General features: G+C 42.1%; 1 protein-coding gene across 1 annotated transcript in view; it reads right to left on the bottom strand.

Annotated features, from left to right (window-relative positions):
* The window catches only part of mvb12a (multivesicular body subunit 12A), a 38,529-nt gene that overhangs the window by 8,234 nt on the left and 5,509 nt on the right, over nt 1-24,786 (bottom strand). The window contains exons 2-6 of the mRNA XM_034188885.1: nt 19,351-19,440; nt 9,524-9,607; nt 2,335-2,434; nt 2,103-2,232; nt 41-181 (exon numbers count right to left, since the gene is read on the bottom strand). Coding sequence (XP_034044776.1) covers nt 41-181; nt 2,103-2,232; nt 2,335-2,434; nt 9,524-9,607; nt 19,351-19,440 — 545 coding nt within the window. The remainder of the gene's footprint in view (nt 1-40; nt 182-2,102; nt 2,233-2,334; nt 2,435-9,523; nt 9,608-19,350; nt 19,441-24,786) is intronic.

The raw sequence follows: 24,786 nt of genomic DNA, 5'->3' as shown, positions 1-24,786 counted from the left end.
TTTCATGAGATAAAAGGTGGAGCTATGAAAAAAAACATACCTGGGTCTGAGTGGCAGAGGAGCAGGCGGCAGGTCCAAAGAGAAATTATTGAGGTCCAGGCTGACATTACGAGGTTTGGCTTGGGGTACAGGGCCAGAAAATCGACCCTTTTTGCACCACAACACATAACCATGGATGTCCCTGGAGAGATATTTAATGATAAAAGAATAAGAACACAGAATAAGATACTGAATTTTATTTGACACTCTCAGAATCATAAAGTCCAATGCAAAGTTCCATTAACTATCTACAGAAAAAGCTGAGAACCAAAAATATAGTGGACCTCATTTACTGAAGGTTTGTGTGTAAAAAGGTGCACTCACACATACACTTGCATGGTGAGTTACTAACACTGCAGAATGCAGATTGCATCTATCAAATGCACAAAATAGCGCATATTGTCAATTTAGCGCATTTGCCTTTATGAATATGCAATTTGGAGTATGTCCACCCAAGAGTGCAAAATTGTGGAAGGAAACATGCAAATAGGTGAGGATTGCACAGGTAACACAATTTATAGAGGCCAAAAGGAAAGTTAGTGGGTTCTGATAGTCTGTCCTTTGTGACTTCGAAATATTGGCGTTAACTGATTCCACTTGACAGACTGCTTTTCCAGCACAGAGGCTGCACAGAATCACAAAAACAAAACAAAAACAAAAAAATACTACAAATGTCAAACTTTTTTAAACATTATGTTGTGCTTATTTCTTTAAGAATAAATGTCTCCATGTGTAACAGGTACATCAGAAACAGACAGTCTGTGTGCGGCATCATGACTGTGCACACAGGACGCGTAGCGCTCAAACATGCTCATGTGTTGGCCATTACAACAAGCAACCAAAGACAAACGTGGCCTCCTGTTTCTGACATTTGGGTCTTGTTTTGACCATGGTGCTTTAGCAGGCTGTTAGCTGGTTGTCGTGCATTCTATGGGTGGAATAAAGAGAGAACTGTGCACATGGTTCTGTGTGGGTTTCACAGCTGCAACACACTGACTGTTGCTGGAGTGCTATGGATGGAGCAAAAGTTGAATGACTGCAATAGGAGATTTTGTTTTTGCCAGCACATGAACCGTTATGTCAGAATTTGTGCATAACAAAGCCCAAGGTACATAATGCAAGTTAAGGTACTCCTGATCAGAAGACAACAGAAGCGCTCACAGCAAGAAATGATTAAAAAGGTCACATCTGGATTGGAGTAAGTTCTCATTTACAATGAGAAACAGCACAGAGTGCAGTCAGTTTGAAAAATTGATTAGGCAATAGGGGTGCCACAATACATGCATTTGTATTAAACTGTATGGTACACGCGACGGTTCGATGCACAGAACTGAACGCAGGATACAAGGTTTGGCTGTGCAAAGTATGATTATATACATATGCATATTTGTTTCCATAAGTCACTGACATTTCTGCATGTAGCACTGCTGCTGATGTTCAAAGAATGTGTCCCTCAGAGGTCTCAAACTAATTCCAGAAAGGGCCAAGAGGGTGCAGGTTTTCTTTGCAACCACACACTCCACCAGGTGATTTCACTGATGAACATCACTTTGAGCAGATGGAATCAGTTAAACACTGAAATCACCTGGTAGAGTGTGTGGATGCAAAGAAAACCTGCACCCTCTTGGCCCTTTCTGGAATCAGTTTGAGACCTCTGCTCTAGTTTCATGCTCTGTGCAGGAGGTGTGGTCAGCTCCCTCACTGCAGGAAGGTGGGGTCAGTCCCCTCAGCCTGCTCTGTGTGTCGAGAGATTAGGGGAAATGGCAAACCAGCCAGTTGAAGCATTATTACAGAAATTCTCCTTGAAAGTGCCAGGAAAACACCCAACACCATGAAAAGAGTCTGCCTGCAGGCGGCGCTCCAACACTGTCTTAAATCATTACTTCAGACCTCAAGTCTATACACAGACGTCCAGTGTTCTGGCATGAACTCGTCACTGCACACACACACTCATCTGTCAACACCAAGTGCATTTAACACAGCATTAATGTCATGGTTTACAAGACAGGAAGAGGACAATATTTTTATTTGCTTGCTTTTCCATCTGACTAAGTGATACCAACCCCACACATGTGTAGTGCTGCAGCATCATTTTGCTTTTGAGTGTCACTTTGACATCCACCACAGCTGTGTCCACACTGCCCACTGGGACGAGACGTACACACACTCGTTTCTTTTTTGAAACCGTTGCCCCTGTAAGCATATAAAATAAAAAAAAAAAAAAGAGCCGACCTGCAATCTACCATAGCACTGAAGGAATGGTAAAGTCAGGAAAACGTTTACACCTGTACTCACTGGATTCAAGGTACTCTGAAATATAGGAGAATCCATGAGGAATGGAATCTTTTTCTGATATGACCTGTATGTCTGACACAACCGTCCCTCCTGACAAGTCCTATGGAAAGAGATACATGAGCCCATGAATGGAAGGCAGCAAAAATATCACAGTAACCATTTAGGAATTACATCCATTTTATACACAGTCCCTCAATTTTCAGAACCAATAAAAAAATTGGGCACACTGATTTTTGTTAATGATATTGAAGTCAGGAGACTGAGATGGCCAAAATGGAACCTTCACTTTATTCTGATGTAGCCAATGACAGGTCAACTTAGCCTTGTGGTTTGGATCGTTGTCATGTTGGAACATCCAAATGCGACCCATGTGCAGCTTCCAGGCTGATGAGTGCAAATTTACCTCCAAGATTTTCTGATAACATGCTACATTGATCCTAAAGTTTCCTGTGCCTTTGTAACTCACACGTCCCCAAAATGTCAGCGATCCACCTCTGTGCTTCACAGTAGGAAGGGTGTACTTTTCATCATAGGTCTTGCTGACTCCTCTCCAAATCTATCGTTTATGGTTGAGGCCAAAAAAGTTAAATTTTGGTCTCATCACTCCAAATGACCTTGTTCTCTGTGCTGTTTGGTGTATTGTAAGCGGGATACTTTGCGGCATTTGCATAGTAATAGCTTTCTTGTGGCAACTTGACCATGCAGCCCATTTTTCTTCAAATGCCTCATTGTGCATCTTGAAAAAGCCGCACCACTTTTTTCAGAGAGTCCTGTATTTCAGCTGAAGTTATTTGTGGGTTTTGCTTTGCATCCATGACAATTTCCCTGGCAGTTGCTGAAATTTTTGTTGCTCTACCTGACCGTGGTTTGGTTCCAACAGAATCCCTCATTTCCTACTTCTTAATTAGAGTTTGAACACTGCTGATTGGCATTCTCAGTCCCTTGGATATCTTTTTATATCCCTTTCTTGTTTTGTACTGTTCAATTACCTTTTCTTTGACAATTATTTTGCTTTCCCTATGACTCGGAAACCAGAAACGCCAGTGCAGCACTGGATGAAAGATGCAAGGGTCTGTCAGGAGCCTAGCAACTCACTGACCTTTTACACACACACACACACACACACACACACACACACACACACACACACACACACACACACACACACACACACACACACACACACACACACACACACACACACACACACACACACACACACACACACACACACACACACACACAACAAGCAAATGGACCACAGGTGAGGATGGTTGCCTTTAGTTGCCATTCAAACCTGTTTGTGTCAACTTGTGTGCATGTTATCAGGCCAAAATCACAAGGGTATGTAAACATTTAATCATGGCCATTTGGGTAGTTTCTGTTGTCATTATGATTTAAAAAAGAGTAAAGACAGTTGTTTGACAATAAATGGCTTCACACAGCCACTAACCATGAGTGAAAAAAATGTTTTTGTGTTATTCATATTCTCAGAAAAATGCCCAATAAATAAATAAATACATTCTGCCAGGATATGTAAACTTGTCAGCACAACTGTATAGGCTTCTGGATGGATGGATGGACGAGATTTATTGTCACTGTCATTACAAGTGCAACAACAACGAGATTATGTCCACATTCACATTACCACAGACAAACAGCAATTAATTACTTGTTTACCGTAATAATGGCACACATCAGACTTAAGACAACACATATACATTTGACAATGTTTATGTGCACTAAACTTGAAACAGTCCGTTATCCAAATTGAGGCGATTTAAGTGTGTGGTAGCCACTGCAAATGCAGTCGCGCCGCTGCTAGCTTGGGGGGAAGGGGAAGGGGGGTGACGTGAGCAGAAGCCGGAGTGGGGCATGTGTGATGGGGGGGTAGGAGGGGGGTTGGGAGAGGGAGTGGAGCATGCTTCAGTCCTATGAAAGACAGTTTATTGTCTTTGTGGGTTGAGATAAGAAAGGAGCCAAATAATCACCAAGGTCTGAAGACATTCCTCTGGAGGAAAACAGTCGGGCAATTTGTCCTTCAGGCTTGATAAGCATGCCGTGTTGTGGTTTGAGCAGTGAAAAACACTTTTTACAGTTTCACTTGAACAACCAAATGCCAATTATTAATTAAGAATATTCCCCGGCCTCTGAAATCTTCAACTTCATCTGCAAGGCACACATCTGCTCCAAGATGTCATCCAATTTGCGTCAAGAGTCATCGCAGTCTGAGAATGCAATGCCTTGCCCACCTTGTTAATCATGACGGACAAGCGAGGGGCCGTGATTCTTGATGCCGCCGTCTTGCCAATTTTCCGATAGATCAGGGCAGCACATAAGCCAGAAAGTACCAGCCCTGCTACCATAAGACCAAATATGGATAAATCCTTGACGTCCTCAACGGAGAAAGGCGCCAAGCATGCAATACGCCAAGGCCCCCAGGAGTCGAGAACATAGCCCACAGGATGCATTCCATCTGGGCAGGTAGGATCCCCCGGTCCTGACTTTGTAGAAAAGATGGTGTCAATAGCGTTCAGAGACCAGCTGATCAATTCCATGGTTAATCCAATAGAAGTCCAATAGAAACAGTATCCAATATAATTTGAGGAATTCACAGTCTGGTGAAGTAGGGACTTGAAGGTTAAAGCAGAGAGCAGAGATAAGGGAGAGTGGAGGAGATGCGACTGCCTTCGACGGAGTCCCAAGCTAAATGTCTGCGGCTATGATTGGAGAAACTGCAATCAGCTGTAAATGCCTGTAATTCTGAAATGGGTAATGCAGTAAGTTTGCTAAACTCCCCCAGTTAACACTGAAAGGCTCCTTTCAACTCCACTGAGATGGTATGCCAAAGGCATAAATAAATAATAAAAAAAATCCTGTAAGTCAGCATCTGACACAGACACCAACAATCCTATGTGTAAAACTGGACAGTGATCTTAAATTTGATACTCAGATTCAGTCAGTAGCCAAGTCCAGCTTTTATCAACTTAGACAACTGGCCAAGGTGAAGCGATTTCTTTCACGGCATCATTTTGAGATTTTAATTCATGCTTTTATCACTATTCGTCTGGACTACTGCAATGCACTTTATGTTGGGTTGAATCAGACACTGCTTACCCAACTACAGATGGTGCAAAATGCTGCTGCTCAACTTTTAGTTGGTGTTAAAAAATGCGAACACTTTACACCAATTTTGGCCTCACTTCATTGGCTCCCACTTTGTTTTAGAATTGATTTTAAAATTCTTTTATTTGTTTTTAAATGTGTTTGTGGCTTTGCCCCACCATATCTATCTGACCTGCTCCATTTATATGTCCCTTCACGCTCAGGTCAGCTGATCTGTCACTGTTACTTATCCCAAAGTCAAAGAGGAAAGCGAAGCGAAGAGGTGACCGCGCATTTTCAGTCACTGCCCCAAAACTGTGGAATGATCTTCCTTTGCACATCAGGCAGGCTGATTCTCTCTCTGCTTTTAAATCCTCTCTTAAAACACATTTCTTCTCTTTGGCTTTTAACTCAGCTTGAGATGTTGGTTCTTACTATTGTTTGAACTGTGGTTTGTTTATTTTTTTTAATATGTATTTTAACTTGCTTGTTCTTATTTGTGTACAGCGCTTTGCCATTGATTAAATTTTTTTTAAGGAGACACTGTTGTCTCCTTCAGGGAGGTGGAGGTGTCATGGTTTGCATGTGATTTAAGAGGTTTTAATTTGTCATCTGATGGTTAATAATCACATTATTCCCTTTGATCGGTTTGGGTGTACAGAGTCAGTCTGCAGACACTCTGGTGTCAGGAGGTGATTTTTAGAACTTTCTGTAATTCGTTATGAAATAATGCTGAATTTATTCGGAAATGATTGTTGATGACTGGAGTGAAGTTTTAAGCAGAAACAAGGTGATAATCGCTTAACGCCGTTGTGTCCGACTGACGTTCGCGCCAGAGAGAACGGCTGTCAATCAAACCTTGCTCTCCAGAGATGGCCAGTCACAGCAGAGCCAATGCCGACCTGGTTCTGTCCCCCATAGTGCCATAATCCCGCCCCCATAGTGCCGTAAGTTTCAAGCTAGCGAGCAGGAACTCTCTGTGTGCGAGCAGAAATCAACTTTGAGCAGGCATGGGGAGTGCTGGTCCTCACGTGCAGCACCTTTGTGCACCCAGAGTGATAATTTGCATGCACGGAATGATTATTTGCGCACAGTTAATATCTACGTGTGAACACATTTTTTTACACGAATGGGGTTTTGTCACTGATCAGACACCATACAGGCCACTGTGAGGAGCTCAGCCCTCCCCCCTTCTGAGCACTCTCCCTGCCTTCACTGCACCTTTACTGCACATGCGTCATTTGAGAGCATCAGCAGTGATCCCTGATGTATTTTATTCCCCTCACTCTGAGCGTTGGCAGGTGCATTTCCGGAAAACGTCTCACTCAGCAATCCTCTGCATTTTTCAGCGTGTGATGTCCTTATTAGCAAAACAGAAACATCCCAATGAATGACAGACAGAGGGAAACAAACCTGCTCCGTCTGAAAATAAAGCTTCTGAGCTGCTGGTCGAAAGTGATGACTCGAATTTACAGAGAGGAGACGACACGTTTCACCCCGAAACTCTTAACTTTTTCCAGAGTGTCGGATTTTGGAACCTAAAGTGTGGTGATGCACTGTTTGTGTGGATGATGGTTTACTGAAGCTGTGGACATCGATGTCAGAACATCTGACACTGTTTTAACAGACTGCCTGGACACAGAGATGGATTTGTTACACTTCTTTGTTCGTGTGGAGTTTACATTTGGAAAACAATATAACACGGTGAGTCTGACATGTTCAGGATTTTACCCCTTTTGTGTTTTGTGGCAAGCTTTTTTTGCTTTGAGGAGCTGGAGTTTGTGTATGCGTGTGTGTGTGCTGTTGCTGCTTGTTGGTCCTCTCAGCTCGCTGTGAAAAGGAATGTCTCCAATATGGTTTTCCCCTGGCAGCAGATGCATTTTTTTATTTTATTGATAACACCCATAATTATGCACAAAGCTGAACCTGATGGTTATTGACAGGATGAGTTTATGGCTCATGGCCATGCAGGTGCACAGAAACCTTCACAGAGCTGCAGCTTTTACTGTGATTGCATGAAAATGAACAGTGTTCACTTAAAGTAGACCTGCACTGAAATAAATGTGGTCAGATTTCAGAAAGAAATAGCTGATATGTATTTATAAAGACCCTTGTGAATGCAGTAAAGTAAATCTGTAAGCCCAAATTTGTAATTCAGCAGAGAAACCTTCGTTTAAAAATGACAAATTTGCAGCTAAAATTTAGTCCTCTGTGAAAACAGTTTGTACAGTCGTATCATTTCCATGACGTCAGGGACAAGACGACGTGCTCCCGCCTTCAGTCCTATCCCGCATTGAAATTGATTTTATCTGTTAGTAATGTTACTCATACACGCCCTGGTTTCAACATCCAAAAGTAAGCTGCAATGAATGTGAGATACAGATCTGTGTGCTCAGATCAGCAACGACATCGACAGCAGGCGCCGTTCTTCCTCTCCTGCTCTCTGCCTCCGCTGCGCTTATTAAGTCTGCGGGCTCGTTAACGAGCTTGTTAACCACCGACACGGGCCACTCACACCGCCAGTGTCTGCTTTGCAGCCGGCATCACCTCTCTGTCTACTGAATGGAGCTGCAGCACACTTGGCACAAGTCCTGAGATTACGCTAGCTGTTTTAATGCGACGCGGCCGGTACACCTGTTGCTGCAAGGACAGACTTCTTGCTGCAAAATCCACAGCACCGCACGTCTCGGAAATCGGAGCCCCAGAGCTCCATGGACGCTGAGAGAGGTTTATATATTTTTAATGACTGGGATTCTTTGCGGGTCTCGCCTCCATATCCCGCGATGGTACCGGAGGCGAAAGACAGTAGATTTTCATTGCGACACCACTCAAACGGGTGTATGAAAAAGTTCCCCAAAATAATTTTCAAGCACAAATAAAAGAAATGTATACTCACCAAACGTGCCGCAAGACAATATGAAGTTTTATATATGAAGTAGATCCTTCCGTATAAGACAAGAAAAAGGTGCAGATGCAAACTGACGTAAATCCACAAATTAAAACTGGCGCAATGCATGCTGGGAGAGGGTCTTTTCCGTGACGTCTCGGCAGCGTCCATGATGAGAGGGACAATTTGCGGAGGGCTAAATGTTAGCTGTAAATTTGTCATTTTCAAATGAAGATTTCTCCGTTGAATGACAGATCTGGGCTTGCAGATTTACTTTACTACATTCAGAAGGATCTTATGTGTAAATGTAAGTCATTTTTTCTTCAAAAAATCTGACTGCATTTTTTTCAATGCAGGTCTCCTTTAAAAACAAGTCATCATAACTCGACATCACACTTACATAAATGCATTTTTTTCAATGCAGGTCTCCTTTAAAAACAAGTCATCATAACACGACATCACACTTACATAAACTCTGGAATTAATCTGTGCCTCCGTTCTTAACGTTAGTAGCTACATTCCATTGAAGCGCACACTGGGATGCTTCTAGTAGCGATGTCACTTGTCGGAAACACCCGAGTACTCACGAGTGCTTTGTCTCCGGACCTCTTTGTAGCTGTTTGCTGCAAATGCTGTATACTTTGAAACTGGTCATGAAAGTGCAAAGTAATACTGGTGGATCATCGGATGGTAACTAACAGCCTAAATCTAAATTGTTATGATTTTGGTGCGACATGTCCTTTAAACCCCAAACTGGCTTATTAGTAGCCGACAGTGTACCGAGCCAATACTAAAAGTTAGAGTTAACATCTGCTAACTTTTTTTTAATGGTTTATTGGTTTAGCATGATAAAAAGTTAACTTTTCAGTTAGTGGTTTAATGGTTATTGAAGCTAACATTTCAGTTAGCTGTGCCCACCACTGACTTTACACAAGTTTAATGTGAAACCTCAAACAGAAGAAAAATTTAAATGGTGGCTAAAAACTGGATTTATCCAATATGACACCTTTAACAGTAAGTAAGTCCTTTCGGCTGCTCCCTTGTTTTTCCATTCGTGGTTGTCACAGCAGATCCAAGGTGGACCTGCATGTTGATTTGGCACAAGTTTTACACAGGATGCCCTTCCTGACACATTTCTATATTACATATAGAAATGTGGCAGACATGTCTGTGTCTGTTTTATTTGAACTCCTTTACCTTGCTGTAACAGAGGTAATACCCAGACTTCATTGCAAAACTCCGTGTGAAGTTAGCAGTAGCCCCATCTTCTGTGATGCTGATCTGCAGAAAAGCAGAGAGAGAGAGAGAGAGAGAGACACTAACAGACTACAATTAACAAGGAGACAAGTTAGTAGCACAATGTCAAGCCAGCTGCTGCACACAGGAACATGGATGCATGGCATAAAGCAGTCTGTTCCCATTATAAAAACCTCAAAAAAGAAGATCTGTCATGGTAGACAGCTGAGATGAAAATGTTACCAGTGTGCTGACAGTGATCATTTATCAAAACAGTGTTTCTTCTTGATATCGCCACCGCTGATTCAGTAGGGCAGGTGCACATCATAGCTGGCCTCATCACTCTGTAAAACGCACCTGACCAGTGGTTGGCAGTTTCACTAATCCGCTAACCGCTAATTAGCAAAGTTAACTTTTTTTTTTGTTAGCAGATTAGCTTTTCAGCTAACTTAGAAAACCATCAGCGGACCAATTAGCTACCACTAAATTTTGTTCCGCTAACATTGTTTTGCTGGCATAGTGAGTAAAGATTAACGGTCAAAAACATCTGTAAACCCTAAAACCATACATGTTAGTTCCTGTATGTGTGTGTTTTGCAACAGTCAGACAGCTGTGAGGAGCTCAGCCCTCCCCCAGCAGAAGGGGATGGGCCTGCTGCCGGCTGCTGCTGCAAAAAAGTGTAATTTGCTTTCCACATGCAACGACATAGGTGTGTGGCAGGAGACATGAAAAGCAAAGCACTTTTCAATCATGGGTTCATTTATAAATGAAAACAATTCCGGACTGTTTATCATCATTAACGGCAACTCTGTCATTTTTACAAAGTGAAAATATCGCACATATCTTTTAAAGTAATGCGCTAATTCTGAAGGTTTGAGCGTTAATAGACACACGCGCCAAAAGGCATTATGGGAAACAAGTCTCCTCTCAATCACTCCCCTCGCCGTCAAAATGCATAGAACGCCACCAATACCACCACCAAGACAGAACCAAGCGAATCCCCCTGTGCATGATCCAACAAAATTGCACTCGGAACCCAAATCTATTGAGTCAGAACCTGAGTACCTGTTAGTACAACAGGTCGATGAACTGGTTGGTCCAAGGCTAGGGGACCTGGAGAGTCAAACTGAGGATGAAAGAAGGAGCAATCTCATGATGCTGAATTGAATACTACGCCCGGTGAAGAAACTTGCCCTCAGCCAGTACTCTTGGGGAGGAGTCCAGATTTGGCTGAAGAGAAACCAGACGTGAGGCCAGTACCTGCTCTGCGGTGGAGGGTAGGACGATCATATACCAACACACCTACGCCAACCCGCGCGAAAGTGTCAGAACAACCGCCAGCAAGAACAGAAACCAGTTTAACTTACCTATGTCCGTGTCTAATGCTGTGTCCTTCAAAACTTAATGCTATAGTTGAGGTTTAAGAAGTCGCCAAGACGTTGACTTCAAGCAGGGGAGAACGTAGCCAGGTGAAATAATAAAAGTTGCTTCTAAAATAAAGATGCTATTATTCTCCTTTTACCTTGTGCCGTTTTTAAAGTGTCCAGCGGATGCCACTGTCGTGCTGTGTCATGAAAACGTATTTCGTCTTGAGAGAAGAGTCGCGTGTGTGATGTCATCACTGTACACCCACAAATAATCATGATCTGCAGCTGACTGAGCGGCGTGGGTCTGAGGAAAAGACTTCTTAGAACAGTAAATGTGACCTAAAAATAATCTGATGTTAGTAGATTGTGCTGTAATAAGTAAGGTAAGTAAGAAGATAAGTCAGATTAACGGTCAACTGATTTTGTAGAAACAGCGATTGATGCAGACTGAGTCAGATCCGTGAGAAAACGTGACACTGCCAGGTTTACCACTTGATGCCATTGTACAGAGTTACAAGAGCAGCTGGTCTACTCTGTGTCAGCCTGATCCCGTCAGATGTCAGAAGCTAAGCAGAGTAGGATCTGGTTAGTACTTGGACGGGAGACCTCTTTGGAACACCAGCGGCTGTGAGTGTTTCTCCAGGTAAAACTGGAGTTGCGTCAGGAAGGGCATCTGGCATAAAAGTGCCAATTACCAATGCGGAACTGGCTGTATCCGCTGTGGCGACCCCGAACAAAACCGGGAGCAACCGAATGAACAACAACAACAACTACAGAGTTACAAGGTTTCAGGACAACGTGAGTGTTTAACAAAGACTGTATGAAAACTTTAATGACGGTTGTAGTTTCCATATTTTGCTTTACCTACTTTTGTGCAATGGTTTGTGCAGAGGGGAGAGACTGTCCAGAGTACTCGAGTTTCCGCTCCAGGTGGACAGATTGTCTGCCATTTTAAAGTAAGTTCAAGTTTCCTGGTTACTGATGTTAATAAATATCATAAAGAAGTGTATGTTTTGCACAAGTGTAAATGTAATGTCTAATTAGTGGTGCTTTTCTGTTGTCTTTGTTTGGTTGGCTTATCTTGGGTGTCCTTGTATTTATTTTCTGGCCAAATCGAACCAAAAAATTAATGCTGTTCAATACAGTTGGGAAATAAAGTACCCATTTTTTTTAAGAAACTGGTGGTTGTGTGTGTCTTAACCTCCTACACCTGGCAAATACACATTTATCTGAAAAACCAACAAACATACGTTACAGTAACTTGTGTGTTGGTTTTTACAAATAAACCAACCAACCAATGTTTGAGAGGAGACTCATTTCCTATAATGCCTTTTGGCGCATGTGTCAGTTAATGCTCAAACCTTCAGAATTTTTGCATTACTTCTAAAGATATGTGTGATATTTTCACTTTGTAAAAATGACAGAATTGCCGTTAATGTTGATAAACAGTCTGGAATTAGTATGGTTATAAGTGAATCAATGAGTGAAAAGTGCCTTGCTTTTCATGCCTCCTGCCACACGTCTGTATTGCTGTATGTGGAACATAAGTGACACTTCCTTACAGCAATGGGCAGGGTGCATAAAGACAGAATCTCTGGGTCGTTTGTTTTGGGTTTGTGATCGCCTTTGATTTCACTCAGAAGCCTAAGCAGTGCTTAAACTTGAAACCGGCTTATCAGTAGCTGACAGTGTATTGAGTCAATACTAAAAGTTAGTGGTTAGCTGTAATCATTAATGGGCACTGTTCAGCTAATCCGATAACCGATAATTATCGAAGATAATGTTTTTTGTTGGTGGATTATCTTTTCAGCTAAATTTTGAAACCATCATCGGACCAATTATCTTCCAATAAATGTAGTTCTGATAACCTTTAAACCTCTAACTTTTTTTTTTTTTTTTACATAGCTAGTAACGTTGGAAAACATTTATAATTCTTTTTGCTCCTGTCTGCTATGTACGAGGTCTGTTAGAAAAGTATCAGACATTTTTTTTTTTCAAAAACCTGATGGATTTGGATCACGTGTGCTTGCAGGAGCCAACCTTGAACCTTCGTGAGCATGCGTGATTTTTTTTCACGCCTGTCGGTTGCGTCATTCATCTGTGAGCAGGCTTTGAGTGAGCACTGGTCCACCCCCCTCGTCTGATTTTCATTGTGAGGAAAATGTCTGAACAATTGGAGCAGCGCTGAATCAAATTTTTCCAGAAACTGTGAGAGACAGCCAGGTGGAAACCATTCGGAAGATTCAGACGGCTTTCGGTGGCTTTTCAGTCGAGTGAGTGTCCGAGAAATTGTGTAAGAGCTGGACATATCACAACATGTCCTGTGAGACTTCCAACACGGAGGTGCTTTTTGTTCTGCACCATTAGTGGCTTCATCCCGACGCGTGAACCCTCCGCCTGTCTTTCATTACAAAATCTTCTTTCACAGTGGAATGTGCCGAAAAAGTGCTGATGTCCACCTCTTCTGCAATTTCTCTGGTAGTCAGACGACGTCCCAGATCAACACAGCGTTCACTTTGGAAATGATCTGGTCGTTTCAGCCTGTCGATGGCCTCCGCCATTGTGCGCCATCTTTAAACTGGTTGTAACACTCCTTCATCTGTGTGATGCCCATAGGATCGTCACCAAAAGCCGTCTGAATCTTCCCAATGGTTTCCACCTGGCTGTCTCTCACAGTTTCTGGAAAAATTTGATCCTTTCCTTGCAATGAAAATCCAACGAGGGGGGAGGACCAGTGCTCACACAAAGCCTGCTCACAGGCAAATGACGCAACCGACAGGCGTGAAAAAATCACGCATGCACACGAAGGTTCAAGGTTGGCTCATGCAAGCACACATGATTCAAATCCATCAGGTTTTTGAAAAAAATAAAAATAAGGTCTGATACTTTTCTAACAGACCTCGTATTTTGCAGCAGTGAGGTAGCTAAGAGGATCAGAGCTCAACTCTGCCCACAGCAGAAGGGGCCTGGCCCCCAAACTACCACAAAAAAGTCAAAAAAAAAAAAAAACATTTGCAAAGCCAAAATGTATGTTATGGCCCAGTCACATGGCACTTAACGAAGGGTGACGAAGCCCTGACGAAACAAGAAATTTGGACTTTCGTTGACTGTCGTTTTCTGTTATAAATCAATATATATGGCTTAGACCTGAGATCGACCCAAAACAAGTGGTGACACCCAACAAAATATCCAAAAACACAAAGCTTACTGATGCTGAAATAATTATTTTGATGGACTCTAATGGAAAATTCTTCATGAAGAGCAGCTGTTGGTGAAGAGCAGATGGTGTAACAGTAAAGATTGATGCCCCAGAACAGGAAACAGTTGACCAGCTCACAAAATCTAAATTGGGAGAACCAAGCCACATCATTGTCCACACAGGAACTAACAGATATGCGTACACAGCAGGAAAGAGTAGCCACATCTGTAAAGCTGGCTGCAATGAAGGCTTCTGAGACTTTCCCAAACCTTAAGATCACCACCTCCATTATCCTGCCCACCCTTTCACCATCCACAAGATAAATATGGAGTTTTCCTGCAGATGTGCTCTGATGTCCGATATCCACTTGGCATACCAGCCCACCCTCACCATCCAAAGCCTCCATGACCACCTCCATCTCTGTAAGAACACTGTAAGCTTCTTTGCTAAGACACTTTAGATACTGCCTTAGAATGATGGCTAGGTGGAGCAAGCAGCAACCTGAGCCCAGTCCGCTGTATCTGAGGTTGATGTGAAAGTGCAGTACTTTGACTGGCCGCTTGAGACTGGATTCAAAACAGATAGCCTGACAACCGGCATGGCTATGAATTGGGCAGGATACTGGTCTCCATTTTGGAGTGAGATTTCCCACTCCTAAACGACCAATAGGAGAGCAACGCTTGTGTCACATCAAGGTGAGACTGATGTCAGCGTCTCAGCCGCCAACCAATCACAGGCTAGGAGAGAGAGGCCAGTATCAGGCCCAATTCAAGTCTGGTTGTCAGGCTACAAAACAGAGCACTTTCCCACAGGACTCAGTGTTAAAATGCCCAACTTCAGAGCAGAAATAAACATGTTTACAGCCTGGTACAGAAAATGGTTGTGGTCTCTTAACAGTTTCTGCCTGCAATGACAACTGTATGGGGGTAAATTTTTTTTTCTAAGGTCTTAGTTTATGATGTTTTGAGCCATAAAATTCTATATAATCTGAGGCTTTGAGTGGCAGCTGCTGAGTGGAGGGTTTCCGCATCTTGTCTTTTGCTCAGAGTCTGCTCAACACAGCTGGTCATGGAGACTGTGTCTGCTTGGCTGGAGTATTTTATGACAAACACCTGGAATAATCTTGCTTGTTGTGTGGTGAAACGTCCTAACACATCAGATGTCTCTGTTGCAGTAGACAAACAGAGTGAAACTCTTGCTGGATTTAGGGTTGTATGCTAACGGTGTTAGCACTTTTAGCAGCTGTTGGTAACTTTATCCATTAGATCCACTTAATGCATGATTACTGAGAAAATACGCAGCTCATAACTGTTAATGTCCACAACAAAGTAAACCATTAGGAGAACCACCACGCAGTCCCCAAAAATATGATTTAATAAACACTCAGGCCCAGGTTAGGTGGTTCGGACTTATAAGAAGGGCATGTTCAGGTGTCTTGTCACACGTAGACCCACGCATGCGCCACGTCTTTATGCATTAATGAGTTTTATCGTTTAGCTACTGTGAACATGGCACTGTACAGACCATAGCTCAGACACTGGCTTCATTTTGGCTCTCCTGGGTCTCTACAGAAAACCAATGGGTGATGTCACAGGCCTCATTCAACGTATATGCAGTCTATGTGGTGATCCCCCATGATCTTCAGATTAGCCAGCCACCATGTAAGCCAGTGAAGTAATGTAACAGTTATGGCCAAACATCAGGAGATAAGAAAGCTTTGTAAGAATAGACCCAAATACACACACACAAACAAATGTGTTTTGTCCCAACTGAGTTTGGATTTTACTTTTTATTTGCATACAGAGCCATAGTCTTTGTTTTGCATGAGACAAAGCAAATGATCCAAATATGCACAACATGGTTTACAAATGCTTCTTAACGCCTCCATGCTCGAGAGCTAAACAGCAGAAAACTTATTTTACACAGATGCGTGTGTTCACATAAGATTAATACAATCTGAGGGGTATCAGGGCATTTCCCCCTTGGCCCTTTTCACTTCTGGTCATTTCTCCCCTGGGGAAGCAGAGCTCCAAGGGTGCCTTTACAGGTGCCTTGACATTTGCACAAATTTGATCCACACACTGGTACGCAATCTGCGATGCCAGAGAGTAAACTCGTAAACCGTTGTAAACTGAAATGTGTGGCATGCATTAATTTTGTGAACTTTGTGAATTTTGTGAAGAAGGAATGAAAATGCAACAGTGTACCAAGCCATTACAATATCACTCATCTTCAACTGCTTATCCAAGATCAGGTTGCGGGGGAAACAGCTCTAGTAGGGGACCCCAGACTTCCCTCTCCCATGCCACATTGACCACCTCTGACTGGGGGATCCCGAGGCGTTCCCAGGCCAGTGTGGATATATAGTCTCTCCAACTAGTCCTGGGTCTTCCCCAGGGTCTCCTCCCAGGTGGACATGCCTGAAACACCTCCCAAGGAAGGCACCCAGGAGGCATCTTTACCAGATGCCCGAACCACCTCAACTGGCTCATTTCAACGCGAAGGAGCAGTGGCTCTACTCCGAGCTCCCCACGGATGACCAAACTTCTCACCCTATCTCTAAGGGAGACACCAGCCACCCTCCTTAGGAAGCCCATTTTGGCTGCTTGTACTTGCCATCTAGTTCTTTCGGTCATGACCCAACCCTAATGACCATAGGTGAGAGGTGGAACGAAGACTGACCACTAGATAGAGCCTCTCTAGGAACCATCACCTGGTGGAAAAGTGTGCCACTATGAACCTGACAGCTGTGTTGTCTGGAGCCTCTGTGCTCCTGGTACGGTCTCACATGGCAAACTGGTCTCAGGCAAGAGAGACTAAGAATGGTTCAAAAGTCACCGTGACAAAACGAGGCAGAGGAAATGTGACCCAGCCCGGAGGAAGCCCGGGGCCGCCATCTGGAGCCAGCCCTGGATGTGGGGCCTGTCGGCAAATGCCTGTTGGCTGGGCTTGCAATGGAGGCCAGCCAGGCACAGCCCGAAAAGGCAACATGGACCCTGACATCTCCACCATGTGGGCTCACCACCTGCAGGGGGAACCGCTGGTGTCAGGTGCGATGTCTCATGGGTTGCAGTGAAACTTGAGGGCCTTGGTGGACCAGACCCGGGCAGCAGGGGCTAGCTCTGGGGGTGTGGAACGTCACCTTGCTGTGGGGGAAGGAGCTGAAGCTTGTGCGGGAGGCGGAGCAATACCGGTTAGATCTGGTGGGCCTCGCCTCCACGCACAGACTCGGCTCTGGAACCACTCTCCTTGATGGGGGTTGGACCTTATTCTTCTCTGGAGTTGCCCAGGGTGTGAGGCACCAGGCGGGTGTGGGGATACTCACAAGTCCCCGGCTGAGCGCCGCTATGTTGGCGTTTACCCCAGTAGATGAGACTCTGACTGTTTGTGCGTATGCACCGAACAGCAGTTTGGAGTATTCTGCCTTCTTGGAGTCCCTCAATGGAGTTCTGTATGGGGCTCCGGTGGGGGACTCCACTGTTCTGCTGGGGGACTTCAACGCACATGTGGGCAATGACAGAGACACCTGGAGAGGCGTGATGGGGAGCAACGGCCTCCCCAATCTAAACCCGAATGGTCGTTTGTTATTGGACTTCTGTGCTAGTCATAGACTGTCCATAACAAACACCATGTTCGAATATAAGGATGCTCATAAGTGTACATCGTACCAGAGCACCCAAGGCCAAAGATCGATGATCGATTCTGTGATCGTATCATCTGGCAGAGCTGTCAACTGATCACCATCTGGTGGTGAGTTGATCAGAGGATGGGGGAGGACTTTGGACAGACCTGGTATGCCCAAACAGGTAATGTGGGTGAAGTGGGAACGTCTGAAGGAGCCCACTGTCTGACAGATCTTCAACTCACACCTTCAGCTGAGCTTTTCTAGCATCTCTGTGGAGGTTGGGGGCACTGAACCGGAATGGGCAATGTTCAAAGCTTCCATTGTTGAAGCTGCAGCAGGGAGCTGTGTCCTGAAGGTCTTAAGCCCCTTTCACACCGGGGATGCTTCAACTTGCTTCCTGTGGCGTCATGACGACATTCCTGCGTCAGGTGCGCGCAGCAGGGGGGCAGAGAGGAGGTGAAAACATAGCCTGCAGGTTCTCTGCACAGAGGAATCAGAGTGCACAGTTTGGCTGCAGCCAGACTGTGCACTTGCTTTCCCTTTTTGTGACAACCAATCACAGCTTTTCAAAGATCTCATCATACCTAGCAAACGGGGTCAAGCATATCTCACAATGATAACATTTTCTGTCCCCTCCTTGCTCAGAGCTGCTCTCAGAAACTTCCTTGATCAATCTTAAGCTAATATGCCTTGCTTGGAAAACTGCAAAATTCAGTTTTGGCACACAACTAACATGTAACAGGGATAATAATGGTCAATGTTGCAATGGTTTCCCCCAGTTTGTTCAACAAATATACATCTTTCTGCAGTGAGAGTTTAGATATTTAGTAACAACACAATCCAAGCAGTGAGCTTGTTGTGTCTGTGAAATAACCATTTTGAATAATGCGTAACTTGAAATAAACGCATCTGTTTGCCTTGATATTTGAGTGTTTTTTCCTTGTTGAACATGACATGGCCACGTTCAACAAGGAGGGGAAAAACATTTGTCTGTGCATGATCCAGCACACAGGTGCCTCAAGTACTGAGGACCCCATTAAAAATGGACTGCATTTATATAGCACTTTTCCATCTTTATCAGAAGCTCAAAGTGCTTTACAGTAAAACCACCCATTCACCCATTCACACACACACTAATGTCAGGGCCATCAGCAGTAGCTGAAGAAATGGTAAATGGACTGCATTTATAAAGCGCTTTTCTATCTGCATCAGAAGCTCAAAGTGCTTTACAATTATGCCTCACATTCACCCATTCACATAAGCACACTTGTACACCTACAATTATGCCTCACATTCACCCATTCACATAAGCACACTTGTACACCAATGTCAGGGTGCTGCCATGCAAGGTGCTCCCTACATACAGGGAACAACTTGGGGATTAATGACCTTGCCCAAGAGCCCTTAGTGAATTTCTGGTCTGGCTGGGTTTTGAACTGAGGATCCTCTAGTCTGAAGCCCAACACTTAACTACTCGACCATCACCTCCTCTTCCCTTGAGTTCTGGAAACTCCAGTTGGACAGCACTCCCATCAAACACTGTTTTTTGTGCATTAACCAATGCCATACATCTTTTAACCTATATTTCTGTCCCTACTTGAGTGAAGTTTTTAGGGCAAGTGCTGGTGTTGGAGGTCCAGGCCACTTCCGTCACTGGTCGGGCACCAACACGCTCCGTCAAAGACATCTAAAAATGACAAGATATAAATTTTAGGATGGTATAAGAAAGCAGAACAGGACAAGGGTTTAATTTTGTTTAATGTGAACATAAATGCACCAAAAGACATCTGAGGAAGACATTTTTTTTATTTTCAATCCTACATGCACCTGAATTATTAAGATACAACTTAAGATTTGAATATTTCCATTTTCATTTAGTATGTGTTCAGTTTTATGTAAAAGTGTGCCTTCTTTGTTGCTTTGTTAAGAAGTAGTATAGTACATGGGAGAGCAACTGCTGTAGACCACAGTGCTGTGCAAAGTCATACAACACAATAAATACTATAAAACAGGTAAAAAAAAAAAAAACTGTAAACTTCCTATACAGCACATTCAGTTGGGACATTCATGGAATGCTGAGATACTGAATAAATATTCAAAGAATAAAACTGAGTTTCAAAAAGACACTCAAAAATATGAAAAAATTGAGAAGATATGATCCCCTGGATTATTCTGTTCATGTAATTGTGGCTAAATTACACAATTAATGGGGGGGTGGGGGCATAATGTAAAATGTGCACTATGCTGAGCACTGTGATTTAGGACACCAATTTTAGACAGTTAATTGTAAAAATTACTGAGAGATCAGTCAATAAACAGTTACTTATTTGTATCATAATAGATAATGTGCAGGTGACGCCACTTCTCAAGAAGTATTTTCTCTAAATATCTCTTCTGATATTTAGGATCAAGTGCTTTTGCTATATCGATCAAATTAGCTTGGCTAACCACCGATGATCCAGCATCGGCCATGCTGTGGCGTACAAAGAGCTTGCTGTCCAATATGGCTGCGGACAGAAAGCCGCGTGTTACATGTGACGTCAATGCACATTGTCTATAGCTTCCTTCAGTCACAAACATGTTTTTGTTGATCTGGTGAAGACTGAGGACAAAGAACAAAGGTGACTTGGACACTGTTCAAGTGTAGGAACTCCTGTCATTCTCGAGCTATACACCCAAATACAAATACAATGATTCTACTCAGTCCAAGCAGTCATGGTACCAATATTCACTGCAACAAATAGTTTTGACAAACTGAATAACAGCCTACATTGTTCTTAAAAAGATGAATAGATGGATGGATGGAATGGAATATAAAACAGCTGGGCACCCTTCAGCTTTTATATATTTTAGTTTTTTTAATAAAACATCAATTCAGTTATAAAAAAAAAAAAAAAAATCAAGCTTTGCAATTCATATTTCTAAAATTATGAAAATGATGCTCTTTAAACCCACAGCTAAAACAGAGCTCTGCAGTATGAGCTTATTTAAATAAAAACATCAAGGAGTTACAGGCTTCTATGGTTGAGACTGGACAAATTGTGTAGTGAGCAACTATTGCCTGTCGCTCCACCAGTTTTACAACTTCACGGAGTTAAACCGAGAATAATTTTCATACAAGAAAACAGACAAAACAGGTTTGAATCTTCCATGTACATTCTAGCAAAATGTGGTCCAAATTTCACATAATCTTTTTAAGAAAATCCTTCAGTGAGATAGACAAATGCATAGATACAGAAATAATTCATCAAAAAAAGAGAGACTAAATCATACTGTGTTGTGGTTGAACTGATTGATTAGTGAGTCAGGAAAATGCCTGACAAACTAAAGAATTGCACTGAGGTTAGGTTAGTTTGATATTCAGACAATCAGTGAGGATACAGTTAAATAAATCGTCATTCATGCAGTCAGTGATACCCAAACACCCCATACATTACATGAAAGAAGTAAACTCGGGTTTCACAGCTCTTACTTTAGATAGTTTCGCTTCTGTTTCGAATTAAAGCAATTTCAAATATCATCCTATTTCTGGAGAAATTGATTTAATTTAATCTAGGGATGTATCCTCACCTTGCACAAGCATTCCATTTGGGGAATAATCTGAACTTAATGGGTAAATAAGGTGCCAGAGGCCCAAATTTCATGTTTTTCCTCAATAGCTTTTCCAAATATCATCCTATTTCTGGGGAAATTTCTTCATTTAAATCTGGGGACATATCCTCACCTTGCACGAGCTTTGTTTTTGGGGGAAAAATCCCAACATCAGGGTTAAATAAGGCACCAGAGGCCTAAATTTCAAGTTTTTCCTCAACAGCTTTTGCAATTTTCATCCATCCTGGGCCTTTTGAATAAAAATTTCATCAAAATAAATAAATAAAAATAAGACCTGCATGACTGTATTTTCCATCCCACAGCAGCTTTAACAAGCAACATTCATAGCATTGGGCAAGCAAATGCATCAGTGGCAACTAATTAAAAGAAAATGAAGGGCTGCAGGTTTTTCTTGTGGGGCTGCTGTCTATGGCGCTGATCCATAGTCCTTTGTCATCTTTCTTTTGACTCTGGCTTTCAGAGTGACACTTTTATCAAAAATCAAAGAGTGACAAAGGTTTTTGTCACTCTTTGATTTTTTTTTCCCCTGTTATATTTGTACTTGGCTTTGACACTTTTTTTTTTTTTAACAAACACAGCAACACTGCAAAATGTGCAGCTGATTTGTATTTGTACTTTTATGTATTTTTTGCTCAATTTCTTTTGGATTTCTCCATCTTGCAACCTTTGATACTCATACAAAAATAACTGAAAACCTCAGTTCAGTCTTATGAGAAATCTGCTCATATGTTTTTAATAATAATACAATAACATGCTTTTGGAGGGCGGTATGCATTTTCAGAGGCCTGACGTCTATACCCAGTCATCCAAAATGACAGATATTTGCCCGAGTTAGACGAGGGCGAATATCTGTCATTGAGGGCGACAGCATGGATGGAGGGACTCAGAAAATGCATACCGCACGACACCAGCATGTTATTTGCATTATTATCACTTTTTACTGAGAAACACAACACGTAACGCGTACATAAAAAGTTGGCTCAGTTAACTTTTGTTGTGTTGGCTGGCGCGCACTGCTCTCCAAATTCGGCAGTGCATCCTCATCGTCGTACTATCCATGAGAAAATCATCCAGAATATCCATATTGGGGCCAACACACACTTCTCACCTTTTTAGTTTTTTTTTTTCCCCCTCTGCGGACAGTTCTTAGGCTGCGCGCTATGATGTCATTTGTTTACGCACAGCGGGCGGGTACAGCCAGGTGGCGTCAATGTAAATCTACGCTACCGGCCTAGCAACGCCTCGGTAAAGTGATAATAATAATACAATAACATGCTTTTGGAGGGTGGTATGCATTTTCAGAGTCCCTTTGTCCATGCCCAGTTGCCCAAAATGATAGATATTCGCCCTCGGGCGGGGAAAAAAAATAAAAAAAACCAAACCATGGAGCTGCCTTTACTTCTCTCTGCACTTACTCTACTTGTGCGGTTCTGCAGTTACTGTCCTGTTCACACCATGTGCGTGTCGTATACTGAATTTATGAGATCATGAGATGAAATAAACTGTTAAATATCCTTAAAAACATCCTTAAAAAATGAGAATATAGAAATGAACTGAGCAAAAATTACACATACACGGGTTAAAAAAAATCCTGCTGTGAAGAAGCTGTGGAGTGATGTTCAGAGGCACACATCACAAAAAGCAGGTGAGAAATCTGAACTATAACAGCTGTTATTTTCCAAAGGTATTTATTTGTTCAATCTTGAGCTTAATGTAGTGTTTAAACACACAACATGACTGATGAGGAGGAAAAAAAAAGGATGAGTCATCACACTAAAATAAACTGGAGACAGAATAAAAATGCAAGCTGCTGATTTTTGTTATTTTTCAAGATTATTATAAGCTGCAGCTATATGTTTTATTTATTTCAAATTGAGTTCTCTTATTTTATTCTAATTTATATTTATACAAAAAATATGGGGAGTCAAATCAGCCTGCATTGTTCTGTTCAGTTTATATCAAAGTTTTTCTGCACATGTCCGTGTATTTTTGTTTGGTGTTTGCATTTGCTCCACAAAGTTTTAAAACACAATAAAATGTTCACACTTTTCTTTATAGTAGTTCTGTAATTTCAGAAATGCAATAGAAACAACCACAAATCAGAAAAAGTTGGGACTATATTTAAAATGAAGATTAAAAATAAAAATGTTGCACTATTCCCAGCTTCTCCACTCACAGAAGCCAAACGTTCTTCCAGAGTTGTGTCTTAGTGACTTCCCTCACTTGTCTCCTTCCAGCATGGACATTTAGTTTTTGAGAATTGCCTACTTGACACAGATTTACTATACAGTACCACAGTTTGTATTTCTGAATGATTGATGTAAATGAAGTCTAAGAAATAGTCACTGATTTGGAAATGTTCATGTTTTCATCCCCTGACGTTTCTCAGAAAATGCTGCAGGCCTTAAATTTATGAAATTACGTATGCTCCGACTAGTCGACTAATCGCAAAAGTAATCGTTGGCTAGTCTATCAAAATAGTCGTTTGTGGCAGCCCTATACTCAGGGATTCCATATAATACATGAACAGAATAACACTCCATGCTCTTGTTTACCCAGAATGTGACGTGTCGGAGGTGCTACCACCACACCTGTGTGCAGAAGCCTCCACTGGATGAGTAATACCTGTGACCTGGGTGAATGATGGTGTCCCTTGCCATCACATCTAACAGGGAATGTTTTTTTCCTGCATCTGTTTGTGTGGTCTACTAGATTTGAAAACACTTCATTGATTAGTTACTGATTGTTAGTTTGTCTTTTGTTGATTAAAATATCTATTGTAACATTGTTTTCATTGGGTTTATTGCAACTACAATAGTTTTTGTTTAATTTTTTTAATATAATAGATTACATTTTTTTATTTTAATATTGTATTTCTTATGTTTGCAGTGGTGTTAAGACAGTTTATTTATAAATTCTTTTATATTATTACTTAAATATGTTAGAATCCTCTCACCTTTGTTATTCAATATGAACAATTTCAGTATTTGTGTTACCACAGTGCCAGCTGGCTGTTACTGTAGAGATATAATTCTAAATCACTTAATGTATGCTGACAATCTTGTTGTTTTTGCTCCTTGTGTGAAGGGTGTTCAAAGGCTAGTGGATATTTGTTCTGAGTATGGTGTTGCCAATGATATTTTATACACGTCTCAACTTAATTTAATTTAATTAGCTTATAATGCGCCAAATCACAGCAAAAGCTGTCTCAAGGCACCTTACATAAAACAAGTCAACATAAAATTGAATAATTAGAAATTAATAAAAAAAAAATTCAAATACATAAATAAAAACAGAAGTAAAACAATAAAACAAATAAAAATAAAAACTATCCGTAAGAAAGAGAATAAAATAGGTTTTGAGTCTTGATTTAAAAATGTCCACGGACTCAGACTGCCTCACGGTCGCAGGAAGACTGTTC

The sequence above is a fragment of the Thalassophryne amazonica genome, chromosome 15, assembly GCF_902500255.1.
Source record: "Thalassophryne amazonica chromosome 15, fThaAma1.1, whole genome shotgun sequence".
Classification (NCBI taxonomy): Eukaryota; Metazoa; Chordata; class Actinopteri; order Batrachoidiformes; family Batrachoididae; genus Thalassophryne; species Thalassophryne amazonica.
Note: the sequence above shows the minus strand (reverse complement) of the source record. Positions and strands in the feature narration are given on the sequence as shown.